Source organism: Schistocerca americana, chromosome 1 (genome assembly GCF_021461395.2).
Source record: "Schistocerca americana isolate TAMUIC-IGC-003095 chromosome 1, iqSchAmer2.1, whole genome shotgun sequence".
Classification (NCBI taxonomy): domain Eukaryota; kingdom Metazoa; phylum Arthropoda; class Insecta; order Orthoptera; family Acrididae; genus Schistocerca; species Schistocerca americana.
The window spans coordinates 479,910,536-479,924,842 of NC_060119.1; the positions used below are offsets into that span (position 1 = coordinate 479,910,536).

The 14,307-nt window shown below is 42.7% G+C and overlaps 1 protein-coding gene across 1 annotated transcript in view; it reads left to right on the top strand.

Annotated features, from left to right (window-relative positions):
- LOC124565314 overlaps positions 1-14,307 on the top strand; it is a 313,140-nt gene that overhangs the window by 238,451 nt on the left and 60,382 nt on the right. The window contains exon 13 of the mRNA XM_047131016.1: positions 1,156-1,344. Within this exon, the coding sequence (XP_046986972.1) occupies positions 1,156-1,344 (189 nt within the window). The remainder of the gene's footprint in view (positions 1-1,155; positions 1,345-14,307) is intronic.

Sequence of the window (14,307 nt, forward strand, 5' to 3'; positions counted from 1 at the left end):
AAATTCGGTCGATTTTGAAAAAAAAACCATAGAAAACGAGCAGGATTCGAAGACAATACTTCCAGCGCGTTAGCCGTGAACCTTTACCGCTGCGCTACGCTGACTTATTCGAAATATGTGTAATATTACGTATATACAAAGCGGGCAATGAACTTCAAAAACCAAGGGCCGTCGCTAAAAAAAAACGGTTAGCCAGATACTCAAGGCAAGTGCCTCTACAACATATTTGAAGCGCATCAAAATCCGTGATTTACAGAATGGACGGTTCCCTTGTCAGTGTTCACGGCGATTTTGCCAAATGTGCATACCGACTCTTGACTGTACACTCTTCAAAAAATGGTTCAAATGGCTCTGGGCACTATGGGTCTTAACTTCTCAGGTCATCAGTTCCCTAGAACTTAGAACTACTTAAACCTAACTAACCTAAGGACATCACACACATCCATGCCCGAGGCAGGATTCGAATCTGCGACCGTAGCGGTACAGTCTTCGAATGGAAACTTTTCGATCGCCCCCTTTTATTAGTTGAACGCTTATTAATATTAAAGCGAAGTTTTATTGTGTCGTAGTTTAATTCGCAGAACGAATACAACAATGGCAATCCTCAGTATGACAGTCGAACTAAATTTAACAGCTAATATTAAAAGTTGGGGTTTAACAATTGTTAGGAAGTGCGTTAAGTATCAGCTCAATAAACGAAGTAAATTGTATGAATTGTTATCCTTTGGGAGCAACCATTCCGTTTAAATTTCACTTCAATATTAGTAAGGAAAAGAGGCAGAGTTCCGTGTTAGGAAACACGACCAAGTTTCTTACGAAGCGTGGTCTCTCTTTTAACTAACCCTTACCAACTTTCGATCGCCGCAAAGAAAACCGTAGATTAAGCATCAGCAAAATATAACGAGAGGGAGATTTCAGTGCCTCTACAGTTGGCCATTCTCCACTAGCCATGACTGCTTCGGCATTTGGCATTTCCTATCAAATTTATTTTCTAATATTTGCATTTTGTGTGTGAATAAGTAGCCACTGGTACAAGTCTGTGAAGCATCTCGTGCAGAGGCGTCCGTTTCTAATAAAACACGACATTTTAGAAACTGTAAATAGTTTTACTACTATTGTGGGGAGCCTCGGCTTGTACCCTGACTCGTTTTGCAGTGGGCGAAGATCGTGGTGTCGCTGGAACGCGCGGTGAACCAGGCGGCGGCGCACCAGTACCTGCAGGAGTACAGCATCTCCCTGGGGCCCAGCGACGACCCCAGCCAGGAGCAGCGCGGCGTCATGGTCATCAAGACCAAGAGCAAGACGCGCGCGCGACAACGCAAGGGCGCCGTCATGAACTGGAAGGTACGTCGCACAGGCGAGCCTCTGCTGCGTCGCTGGGACATACTCACCTGACACACGACCACTGAGTCTAGCTGTACTACGATCTATATTGTGCCCATTTTGGAGAATCGTCGTGTCTCTGGAGACAGAAGGACCCCAGAGCAAAAACGTCAGTACTGTGACCATTGGTCGCAGGAAACACGACTAGCACCCTCACACGACGACTAAACATAATCACTTAGATACAAGACCCCGGGGACGATCCAAACGACTGTGCAGACAGAACATCTACACTACTGGCCATTAAAATTGCTACACCACGAAGATGACGTGCTACAGACGCGAAATTTAACCGACAGGAAGAAGATGCTGTGATATGCAAATGATTAGCTTTTCAGAGCATTCACACAAAGTTGGCGCCGGTGGCGACACCTACAACGTGCTCACATGAGGAAAGTTTCCAACCGATTTCTAATACACAAACAGTTGACCGGCGTTTCCTGGTGAAACGTTGTTGTGATGCCTCGTGTAAGGAGGAGAAATGCGTGCCATCACGTTTCTGATTTTGATAAAGGTTGGATTGTAGCCTATCCCGACTGCCGTTTTTCGTATCGCGACATTGCTGCTCGCGTTGGTCGAGATCCAATGACTGTTAGCAGAATATGGAATCGGTGGGTTCAGGAGGGCAATACGGAACGCCGTGCTCGATCCCAACGGCCTTGTATCACTAGCAGTCGAGATGACAGGCATCTTATCCGCATGGCTGTAACGGATCGTACAGCCACGTCTCGATCCCTGAGTCAACAGATGGGGGCGTTTGCAAGACAACAACCATCTGCACAAACAGTTCGACGACGTTTGCAGCAGCATACACTATCAATCGGAGACCAAGGCTGCTGTTACCCTTGACGCTGCATCACAGACAGGAGCGTCATTTTTTCGGATGAATCCAGGTTCTGTTTACAGCACCATGATGGCCGCATCCGTGTTTGGCGACATCGCGGCGAACTCACATTGGAAGCGTGTATTCGTCATCTCCATACTGGCGTACCACCCCGCGTGATGGAATGGGATGCCATTGATTATACGCCTCGGTCACCTCTTGTTCGCATTGACGCCACTTTGAACAGTGGACGTTACGTTTCAGATATGTTACGACCCGACGCTCTACCCTTCATTCGATCCCTGCTAAACCCTACATTTCAGCAGGATAATGCACGACCGCATGTTGTAGGTCCTGTACGGGCCTTTCTGGATACAGAAAATGTTCGACTGCTGCCCTGGCCAGCACATCCTTCAGATCTCTCACCAATTGAACACGTCTGGTCAATGGTGGCCGAGCAACTGGCTCGTCACAATGCGCCAGTCACTACTCTTGACGAACTGTGGTATCGTGTTGAAGCTGCATGGGCAGCTGTACCTGTACACGCCATCCAAACTCTGATTCAATGCCCAGGCGTATCAAGGCCGTTATTACGGCCAGAGGTGGTTCTTCTGGGTACTGGTTTCTCAGGATCTATTCACCCAAATTGCGTGAAAATGTAATCACATGTCAGTTCTAGTATAATATTTTTGTCCAATGAATACCCGTTTATCATCTGCATTTCTTCTCGGTGTAGCAATTTTAATGGCCAGTAGTGTAGATCGCTAAATAAACACTTGTAGCTACGAGAGTACAAGGGGCAACGAGCTCATGCAACGAATGAGTCTACGGACGATAGTAACGAGACAGACAAGGGTAGTAGTGACAGCAGATCAAACAACTGCGGCGCAATTGAAGATGAGTCAATAGAGAATGGTTAATTGTAAAGTACTAACATAGGCTCGGTGATGCGTTAGAATTGTTAGCTACTGATGGAAATGAATCCTATATACCTAGGTATGGAACGCTTATGCATACAAAAATCCATGGTATATTTCTATTGAATCTAGACTAGTAAAACTACGAAAAGTATCTTCCTGAAACTTAACTGATGATTATCAACAGAGTGTCATGAAAACTAGTGTACAATAGACAGTAATACTAGATTGAAGATAAATGTAGAAACAGAAGATAGCAAATGCTGACATGTGGAGCACAAACTAGACAGAACCTAAACTAGATGAAGGATCACACAATTTAAGTGTAAGTAGATGAAAGAATCGCCCTCGAATGGCGAGTGGTAGTAGATCGGGTTGTGGCTGACAGACACAATGTCTTTCTGAGGTACACCCCGTGGAGAAAATCGGTGGTGGTATTCTACGATTCTTAACTCTCTTTCTCTCTATTTTTCTTAACATAAATTGTTAATTTTTACGTTACCTAATTAGCTTTAAGTTTCCGAGTACATAAAGCTGCAACTTTGTTAAATCGCTAAGAAACTAAATAAACTTCATTTTATGGATATGTCCAGTTTGATATGGTGAAAACACGACATTTCTTAGTAACTGAGAGTCATTTTAAATGTAAATGACAGCAAATAAATAAGTACATGAAAATTCATTTCGTGCAGAGTTGTCGTGAGCAAGAGAAACTACTAAAGAGCTAGCGAACCAGTCACAATCAAACCAGAACACAAAAGCCGTTGTAGGCTACTTACCGAGAGGTCGCAGTCGTAGACGGTCCGATGGCGTGGTACTAATGGCTGGGCCTTATCACAAGGATCGCGGCGCAGTCAACAACTTTTCTTTTTTTAATGCGATTTACTCTGGCTCATAGCCTCCGAGCTATGGCGTGAACTGACTTCTCCTTATTTGCACGATTTTCTATTTATTCTCAGGATCCAATCTACAGAGGATTATTTTTTTTAATTATTACCCACGCCTGGGTCCTACGGGACCAAGCGATGTACAACGAAGGATATTTTAGAATTTTCTCATAGTCTTTTTTGTGCGCATATTATTTTCATTATCTCAGATTGTATTCTTTTGCTATACTCAGATTAAATATTCCGGTTTTCTTGCGTTTTTATGCCTGGCCGACTGTCTAGTCGTCAATTTCTGTATTTCATATTATACTTTCCCTGCTTCTCTCATCTCTTCTTTTACCACCTACGATCCCTTTAACGAGTGTTGTCTCAGTTTGTAGCTTTACTATGAGTTTCATAGAATTTCACAACTTGTCTAGTTAGTCTAAATGGTTCCATTATTTTAATATGCCCATAAAATCTTTGCCTGCGAAATTTTATATCATAATAAATGCTGGAATACTTTTGAACTTCCTTATTTACTTTTAATCTGTATGTTCTTCGGCTTTGGCGTTATGGTTTGATTGTGACTAGTTCGGTTATGGTTTGATTGTGACTGGTTCGCTAGCTCTTTAGTAGCTTCGCTTGCTCACAACTCTGATCGAAATGGACATTCATGTATTTTTTTCTTTTTTGACCTAAACTTTTCCTAGTTACTCTTTTGGCTGTAGAGCACAATGTTGTACCAATGCTACCAAACTTTCACATCTAATAGGCAACCTTTAAGTGCTAAAGGAATGAAAATACAATTAAGGGAAAAAAATTGTTTTTCTCGCAGTGACTGTTGGATCCCAAAATTTTGCATTTGTCATCACATGCCGGAATGCCTATTGTAATCCAAACTGGGCGCGCCCAATTGTACTCTGAATAAGGAATAAACATTCTTTTTCTCGATAAAAACTCTGCACCTTTCGTTTACGCCCGCAGGTGATGTCCACGCTTCGACTGTATTAACCAGGCTCATTCTGTACCTGCTCTTAACTTTCACTCCCCTTAGTTAAAGTATTCAGCTGGCCAGATGTCACAACATAGTACTATTACCAAATTTCAATTTCATGTTAAATAGAGCCACCTGAAGATAAGAGGTTGCAACTCTATAATTTGTTTACAAGAAGTGGGATTGTTTGGCTGAATACTAGCCGGCCTTACACTTTAAAAGGGTCAGCAGCACACATATCTCTTGATTAAGAAAAACCCGATGTGTACTAAAGTTACGTCTCTTTAAATGGGTACAACTAGACAGTCTTCCTTTTTACGCAGCACCTGTTAATGGAACAAGAAAGGTGGGGGAGGGGAGGGAGAGGATGATAGTGGTGCCACAAGCACACTCCGCCACACTCCGACACAATAAGGTGGCTTGCGGAGTACAGATGTAGTTAATACATTCTAAGACAAAGAGAAAGAAACGACGCACCACGAGTAAATTATCCAAATGAGAGAGAAATCGGTAGATGTAATGTACCTGTACAGAGGAACAAACGATTACAGTTTGAGAAAAAATCGAGAATTTATTCAAGAGAAAGAGCTTTAGAAATTGAGCAATTCAATAAAGCCTTGGTTCACTGCTGACCCTTATGCAAGCACTTATTTGGCTTGGCATTAATTGACAGAGTTTTTGGATGTCCTCCTGAGGGATATCGTGCCAAATTTTGTCCCATTGGCGAGTTAGATCGTCAGAAGCCCGAGCTGATCGGAAGGCTCAGCCCATAATGCTCCAAACGATCGCAACTGAGGAGAGGTTCGGCGACCTTGCTGGTCAATGGCGTAGAGTATCGTCGAAGTACGGCTGTCCTGTAAGGGCGCCGCAGATACCGAACCAAAGGGATCCTTCTGTGCGATGAAAGGGCACCTGAAACCATCAGTCCTGGTCGTCGGGCCGTATGCGGACGACAGTCAGGCTGCTGTCCCACCACTGTGCAGGGCCTCTCCAGACACGTCTTCGCTGGCGATCGGCGATCAGTTCGAAGCGGGACTCAAGACAATTCTACTCCAGCCATTGTGATTCCAGTCTCTGTTGATCCACTGTGGACGTGGGACAGCGGTTGGTCAAATATTTTACAAAGAAATCCGTCCACCAGCCGAGTAAATTGAGAAGTTCTTTAATTTCATTTCCACTCCCAGTTTCGGCCATCTTCAGGACCCGTATGCACCTCTCAAAAATAATCTACTTTGGCATACTGGAGCCATATATTTCTGGATGTCGTGAATTCTCAAGTGCTTCCTTCGAAGTCTTCGAACTGATCTACAAAGGTCAATGATATTGCCATGAGTTCAGCACCCTTTCTTTGACCCGCCTACTAAGTGGTCACTGAAGGACCACTTGAATGTCGGATCGATGATAATGATGAATCCGGCACTCTGAGTGCCTCTCCGACGATTGCTCGATCCTCTCGCTCTGTCGTCTCTCTAGGTCGATCGCTTCCTTATTAACGCTGTGGCCGAATAGTACCATCGCTCCTATTCAAAAGTCGAGCGACTTTCCGGTTACTCCGGCCGGCTGCTTTCAGCTCATCTATACATCCTCACTCAAATGCAGACTTCTGCATATATTGTCCACACGCCTGTCTGCGAGGCTTAGTAGCTGTCCAACTGAATACACGGAATGAAATTCGCAAAGACCTTATGCCCTAGTATCGACATGTCTCCTGTTTACTATGCCTGGCAGCTATTTGGCGATATTGCGCCACAGCAGCACACGTTCATACCGGGTGATCAAAAAGTCAGTATAAATTTGAAAACTGAATAAATCACGGAATAATGTAGATAGAGAGTTACAAATTGACATCATGTTTGGAATGACATGGGGTTTTATTAGAACCAAAAAATACAAAAGTTCAAAAAATGTCCGACAGATGGCGCTTCATCTGATTAGAATAGCAATAATTAGCATAACAAAGGAAGACAAAGCAAAGATGATGTTCTTTACAGGAAATGCTCAATATGTCCACCATCATTCCTCAACAATAGCTGTAGTCGAGGAATAATGTTGTGAATAGCACTGTAAAGCATGTCCGCAGTTATGGTGAGGCATTGGCGTCGGATGTTGTCTTTCAGCATCCCTAGAGGTGTCGGTTGATCACGATACACTTGCGACTTCAGGTAACCCCAAAGTCAATAATCGCACGGACTGAGGTCTGGGGACCTGGGAGGCCAAGCATGACGAAAGTGACGGCTGAGCGCACGATCATCACCAAACGACGCGCGCAAGAGATCTTTCACGCGTCTAGCAATATGGGGTGGTTCTAATAAAACCCCATGTTATTCCAAGCATGTGTGTCAATTTTTACCTCTCCATCTACATTATTCTGTGGTTTATTAAGTTTTCAAATTTATACTGACTTTTACAGTTTTGTACTTTCCAATTACAGTTTTGTATTTTCGGACGATACTTGTGTGAATATCAATTGGTGACCAATTTCCATAGCTCCTTCGCGGTGAGTCGTTTTTTTGTCTTAGAGCGTATATCTTAAGCACGTCCTAAATTCCAAAAGCCACGAAGCAGGTAAAACCCAGCCGTGTATGACTCAACTGAAAAATCTGCTTCAGATAAATGTGTTTGAAGCTTCACGGGGATTGTCGACAGCATCTCTCTCCACGTGCGTCGGCTAAAAATCAATATGTAAAATGCAAAACCGAAACAGAAACACCGCAGACATTGTAAATCTATGTAGGTATGCATTTAAGTATTCCGAGTGTGAGATCTACAGTGTAACCACGTTATTAGCTATATTCGTGCTCCATAATAACGGTTACAAAATGTGCCTGTAGTAGCCAAATAAGCCTATGAATTACCAGCGAGACATTTCCCAGGAAATGTGCTATAACGTGTTCAAAGTATATTGTTCGGATTCGTCTGAGATCAGTATTTCGGAATTTTCAATTGCTTTCTCCAACCATTCAGAAAACATGAATAGAGAGGGGTCCAAAAAATGTGTTCACTGCTTAAAAGTCCATAACTTGCAAACTAATTGACGGAGTTGTCTCATTTTTGGTGGAAGAGTAGTTTGAAGTCCAACTTAAAGATATCACTGTAGGTGTTCGAAATGGTCACTATTAACATCCACACACAAACGATGCCGCCGAACTGCAGCACAAACGACTGACTGCAACGTGTTCAGTTGGATATTTGCACATGAATGTACGATGGATTCTTCGAAGTTCATCCAATGTGCGTGGCTTTTGTCGATAAACGACGTCCTTTAGTGCCACCCCAGGTAAAAGTCCAGATGAGTTAGTTCTGGGGAACGTGGTGGGTACTCCACAGCACCTCTACGGCCTATCCATCTGTAACCTCCCCCCTCACTTATCGACCTTAATGACAGTGAAAAATTAAACCGCGTGTACCTAATGGAAATTTTTGAAAAGCAATCGTCACCGAAGTTAATCTATCGGTAAAGAGGGAGGAAAAGGTTACATCTAAATGAAAGGAAAAATGCAAATGAAACTGGTGGAAATTAATTTTGAAAAGGGGTAAAGTTAATAAAGAAAGTAAATGTGCGGCCGTTACGTTAACAATTAACTAGCGGTAATTAGATATTTGAGATTTGGGGGAAATCACGGTCGCCAGTCCTAAGGACAATTACTATAGTAACTGAAAAAGAAAGGTTATTACACATATAATTAACACTAGAAGCGTGGCAACTGAAGGTTGACACGTGTAGTGTGAAATCTGAAAGTTTGTCAGAAGTAATAAATTTCGCTACACTCTGACTTAATTTAGCAAAAGAATTAATAAAACCGGAAAATCGAAAGTTAATTTAGTGACTGAAGTTAATAGTGAGCTTTCTTTCTGAAGCACATCGAAATCCAGTAAAATACGGTTAGTCTTGGACTACCTCAACAATCATTTCAAAAGCAACTTGACTCTACGCAATTTAGAAACAAGAGATTTAACTTTGAACTTGAATTAAATGATTCTGAACTATTAACAATAGTAAAATTTAGTACGTACCAAGCTGAGCTGCAGTCACAGGTAAGTTAAAATATGCTAACAAAACTCGCACTCTAAATTTGTGCTCGTGTAACCTAAATATTGTAGCCAGCTACTGAACTTTGAAATTAAAGCAGTGAAATCTAATTATATTATTTTAATGCTGGCGTTTGAATTTCAACGACACTCGGGTTCATTTCGGAAAAGGAAGGGACCCTGCTTGGCAATGCAATTGGGACAATGAGCAACAAAGGTTCATGCTAAGTTGCTGTAATTTTGCGAGGCAAATGGAACAATTTGAAAAGCTGAGGTCTGCCATACAGTTCTGAAACTTTACGTGCATTTAGTCTTCCTTGTAGGTTGATTGAAGGTTTGAAGCCGTCGATCGAGGAGGTGGCGACAGTCACTCATTGTCGGCCGTCGCTGTTGCAGAAGCTGGATGTTGGCGCGCCTTCTTCTCGACACGGTCACCAGGCGAAACGGGCTCTTGATGTGCGCCAGCTAATGCTTCCCGTCCGCGACACCATGTCAGAAACTATCATCGCGAGTCGAGCGCAATTACATGCTGTCAAACCCCGAAAGCGCGGCAACTCGCGGGAGCGTCACACAACACCTGCTCCACTCGCTACCCCCGCCAGACTCTCTCTGTTCTGCCCGCGCTCCACGCGGCAGAGTTAACACTACCAAAGATCCTACACACTTTGATTCTTCACACGACCTATCGATGTAATCGTTCGATAGCAGTTTTCCCTAGGCAAGACCCAGCGTAAAATACAAATAATATTTACGAAACAAACCAATTATACATCGACATGAGTGCATAAATATATATATACAAACAGTAAAACAATTACAATATATAAAGAGACAGAAATGTCATATCTTGAGGTAACAAAGCAAGGAAAAAAAATAATAGTACAATAGATGGAAATAGGAGGATATGCATTTCCGGCGTTACACGTGCCCCACATTGTCTGAGGATGTTCGTGTAACGTAAACAGACTCAGAAAATGTCCCAAAAAAGAAACAGCGGAAATGCATATGCTCAAAACATCAACAAAATTTAGCATTCGTCTAATTAACCATAAATCAATTTTTAGACCATAATAACTGAGTGGAGACTCTCCTAATCTTATTCCACTCTGTCATCTTGCACAAAATAAAACAGGTTGACAACGTATTAAAATTCATAGAAGATATAGAAAATGGTTTAGCTATTCCAAAATCGTCGAAATTCCTAACAGTATCAAGAAATGGAATACTATTTACAAATTTAATTAGAGTACATGGTCATAAAAACAGGTAGATCAAAATACGCAAATTAATAATTAATTACATAGAATACACATTGTTACATAACCCTTTCATAATTAATATTCTCGTCATGGGAGTCCATTAAACGCTAAACAAGAAAATAACACACATCAGATCGAAAAAAACATAAATATTGACAGTAGAATTCTTTCAGCTGTCCAGGAAGAAAAACAATTCCGCCTTCCGTACTCGCAAGTACAAAGAATGCCGACAGCGGCCCAAGAGCCGACAGCGGCACCGCCTCGCCAGTATTGTTGCGCCCGCCTGTGCGGCACGCTTGATCTCACTCGCCTGTGTAACGGCATCTCCAGAACGTCCGTTTCACTGAATTCTTTCGGAAAAACTCACTCCCGAGTAATCTCAAGGAGTCCATAAACACTATCACAGTGGATAACTCAACACTGTCCATCATCACACATGTACAAGCCTGAAACTTAAAACAGCGTCTAAGTACATCGGCAGTGACTAGTAAAACACATATTCATGGGATCTCACAGCTAGTTACAAAATCATATTTACATTGCTTAATCTACTGTGACTCAGCTGAAAACTTAAACTAGCAGCTTGGATTTTTAAATTGATTAATATTCAGTAACTCTTAAATCATTTAATCAACATAAATTACTTATTAATTACAACTTCTTTAATGACCTCTAGGTCAGGCAAAAGTATCGCCACATGGCACTTCTTTAAATCTTACACTCTATACCTACATACTGTACAAATTACCCTATCTGTGGTACTAATCAATCCTTGGTTGGTACAATTTCAGGTCTACTATGTTTCGTATACCTAATAGCTTTCCAGAGCTTGGATACTCTAAGCAATAAGCATTTGTGTGAGGTATACCAATGACGTTATATGGTCCATTATAAACAAACTTAAATTTAGAGATTTCATTGTCTATCTTGCTCGATTTCTCATGAGCTTTTACAAGTACTAAGTCTCCGATCGCAAACTTAGCAAAACGCGCTTTAGCGTCATGACGACGTATGCGAGCATCGGCTTTTAGCTTCATTACTTCTCGCAAACGATCTTTTTTCACACCAATACTAATGTTAATCCGTGGAGGGAATTTGATTATCTCTTCCACTAAACTTTTACTTCTGTCATCCAACAGGATTTCCTCTGGAGAAAATCCCGTCGATTCATGTCTCAAGGTGTTCATAGTTCTCTTAAATTCTGCTTCATATTTTCCCCATGCCCTATGGTTGTGATGGCAATAGGTACGGGAAAGTCGGCCTCGTCTTTGTTCGTGTGTTACGTTTGACACACCGTCTACAATACTTTCCAATTCACTTTCTAAATTATTGTCAATGCGGAGATTCTTCACATTACAGTAGTTCAAACTCATACCTACGTCAATAGCATCCGGCCAATTAACAATGTGTATAGGCTGGTGTTGCCTATGCACACCGTCTCCTGTCTCGTCAAAACTAACTACTATTGTTTTATCTTGTGACGTACATGTCAAAGTTTTGCTTTCGCAATTAATCACTGCACGGTACTTTAATAGCCAATCTAACCCGATAATTACTTCCGTAGTTAAGTCTGGCACGACGACAAACTCTTGTTCAAATCGTGCCCCACATATCTCGAAGTTGACAAAAATCTGTTTTGTGACCGGTTTACTGGCCTTCCCAGTAGCACCGATAATTTTCACTCCTGTTACTGGCATAACTACTATGCCAGGTCTGTCTTTCAGTAACTCAAATATTTTTCCAGATACAGCACTCAATTCTGCACCGGTGTCAATCAACACGTTTATTTGTAGGCCGTGCATATTAGCAGACACTACTATCTGTCTACACTTGTCCTCGACTGTTTCTTTATTTTCCCACAGTAAATCCTTGTCTATATCCAGGTCATTCCAGAATAAACCATCCGGCTTTGATCCTAAATCCGGTTTATCTGGCGGCTTTTTCAGCCTCTGTTCATATACAGTTTTAATTTCAACACGTTTGTCCTGAGGCTTAGTCTGTAGCTTCGCCTCGAATACCGAAACCTTTTCCTGTAACTCGTCAACTAGTGAGTGTTGCTTTGCTATCAATTCACTAATTGTCACCTTCGTTGATTCCACTTTGGTCAGATTGATCTCATCTGCCAATCTACCTGGAGGAATGTGCCCAGTAGCATCTGAAATTACTTCCTCTGGATCTGCGCAACCCACACTGCTACCGTCTGACCGTATAAAGTCAGCTCTAACCTCATACACGCTGTAATCTACGTGCTTTTCTACCAATCGTTTCCGGCTATCACTAAAATTTTCGTAATCTTTCTCCTTAATACTCTCGCAATGTTTAAACTTGATGTTCGCGTCGGATGGGTCGGCTACTTCTACCACTACAACTTTCGGTAAAGTCTGCCGGTTAGGGCCAGAGCTTTCCGTTACTACTTCAACATTCAACTCTTGCGGGACGAAACACGACGCATCTTGCTCGTGCTCCCCATTAACATAAACTATTTCTAGTAAAGTCTGCCGGTTAGGGCCAGAACTTTCCATCACTTCACAATCACTATCTTCCTGCGGGACGAGACGCGGCAAATCCTGCCCGCGCTCCCCATAAACACTTCTCCCGTACAAGCCCCTATAATCTCTTAGTTCGTCGTATAAGCGACCGAACTGCCTTAACCAGACCTCATCCCTCTCTGCATCCCCTCGCTCGATGACGGACGTTTTATCCGACATCTGATCTTCTTTCAACACTTGCGAATCATTCTTAAACTCAATCTCCAGTTCCGCTGTGGGTATTACAGCTGCCACTTTATAGTCGATTTCCGGAACACTACTTAAATTGTTCTCACTGACAGTGAATGTATTTTCTACTGCCGTGTCTACAGCTGATCTACTACTTGTGGGCGCACTCCTTTCTCCTAATACTGGCACACTCTCCCGCCGTTGATTATTCCATACGGAATTTTCATAACGACGACACCTGGGTTTTCTCCTGTTATTGGGCCGCCAAAATTTCTCCACGCCCGGTCGGCCCCTCACCGGCGCGGCTAATGGTTTCCCTGTCTCGTCCCAGGAGATACGCTCCCCGGATGCTGCTGAGGCGGCTGATCACACCCTCTGGCGTTATTACTATTCTGTGAAGCCCGTATCACGTTAGTGTGATACTGGTTTCCGTCATTCCTGTTATTATTTGCATTGTACCGATTGTTATAACGGTCCGAACCATTATTGTTATTGCTGCCATGGTTGCGGTATGCATTATTCCCATGGTTATCGTTGTTGTGGTTACTGTGGTACCCGTTGTTGTTACCACGGCCTCTACCACTGTCGCGATTATTGCGCCAATTGTCCTCGTCCTCCACTCTTTCCAGGAAATCATTTATTGTCCTGTAATTGCTTCCTACGTAGCGTTTTGTATCATCTGGAAGCTTTTTGTAGAGTTCCCAGACTATTTCGGATTCCGTTCGGCGATCACGCAAATATTCCAACTTGCGGATCCAGCCCTCACAAAACTCCTTCATCGAACCGCGCGAATTCGCATCGAAAGGCCTCGATACGACAAATTCGCGCCAGACACCTTGCTGTTTCTGCTCTGACCAGTATTCAGCCAGAAACAAATTTTTAAACTCGTCAAAAGTCAGGTTCGTAATGTTGAGGTTTAAGCCCCAACGCTTGGCATCACCAGCCAACACATCAATAACCGCATTAATTTTTCTCTCATTAGTCCATGATCTGGGTAAAACTCTTTCACAATTTTTAATGAAATCCGTCGGGTGTATACCGCCTTTTTTCAAGGGGTCGAACCGCTCCTCTTTCGTCAACAACTCCGAATTATGTGCACAGATTGGCACATAGCTCTGTTTTTCGTCAAGTTTCCTTTCTAATTCCGACACCCTCGTAATCACTTGGCAAGTGGTTGTCGCAAGCGTTTCCACTTCCCTCTTTTTCTCTTCGCAGGTATTAGCCTGCTTCGTCACTTTGGTATCTACTTCGGATACTAAAGCCTTTAAAGTTTCCACCTTCTGATGATCCTCTTTTCTCACTAATTGAATTTGTTC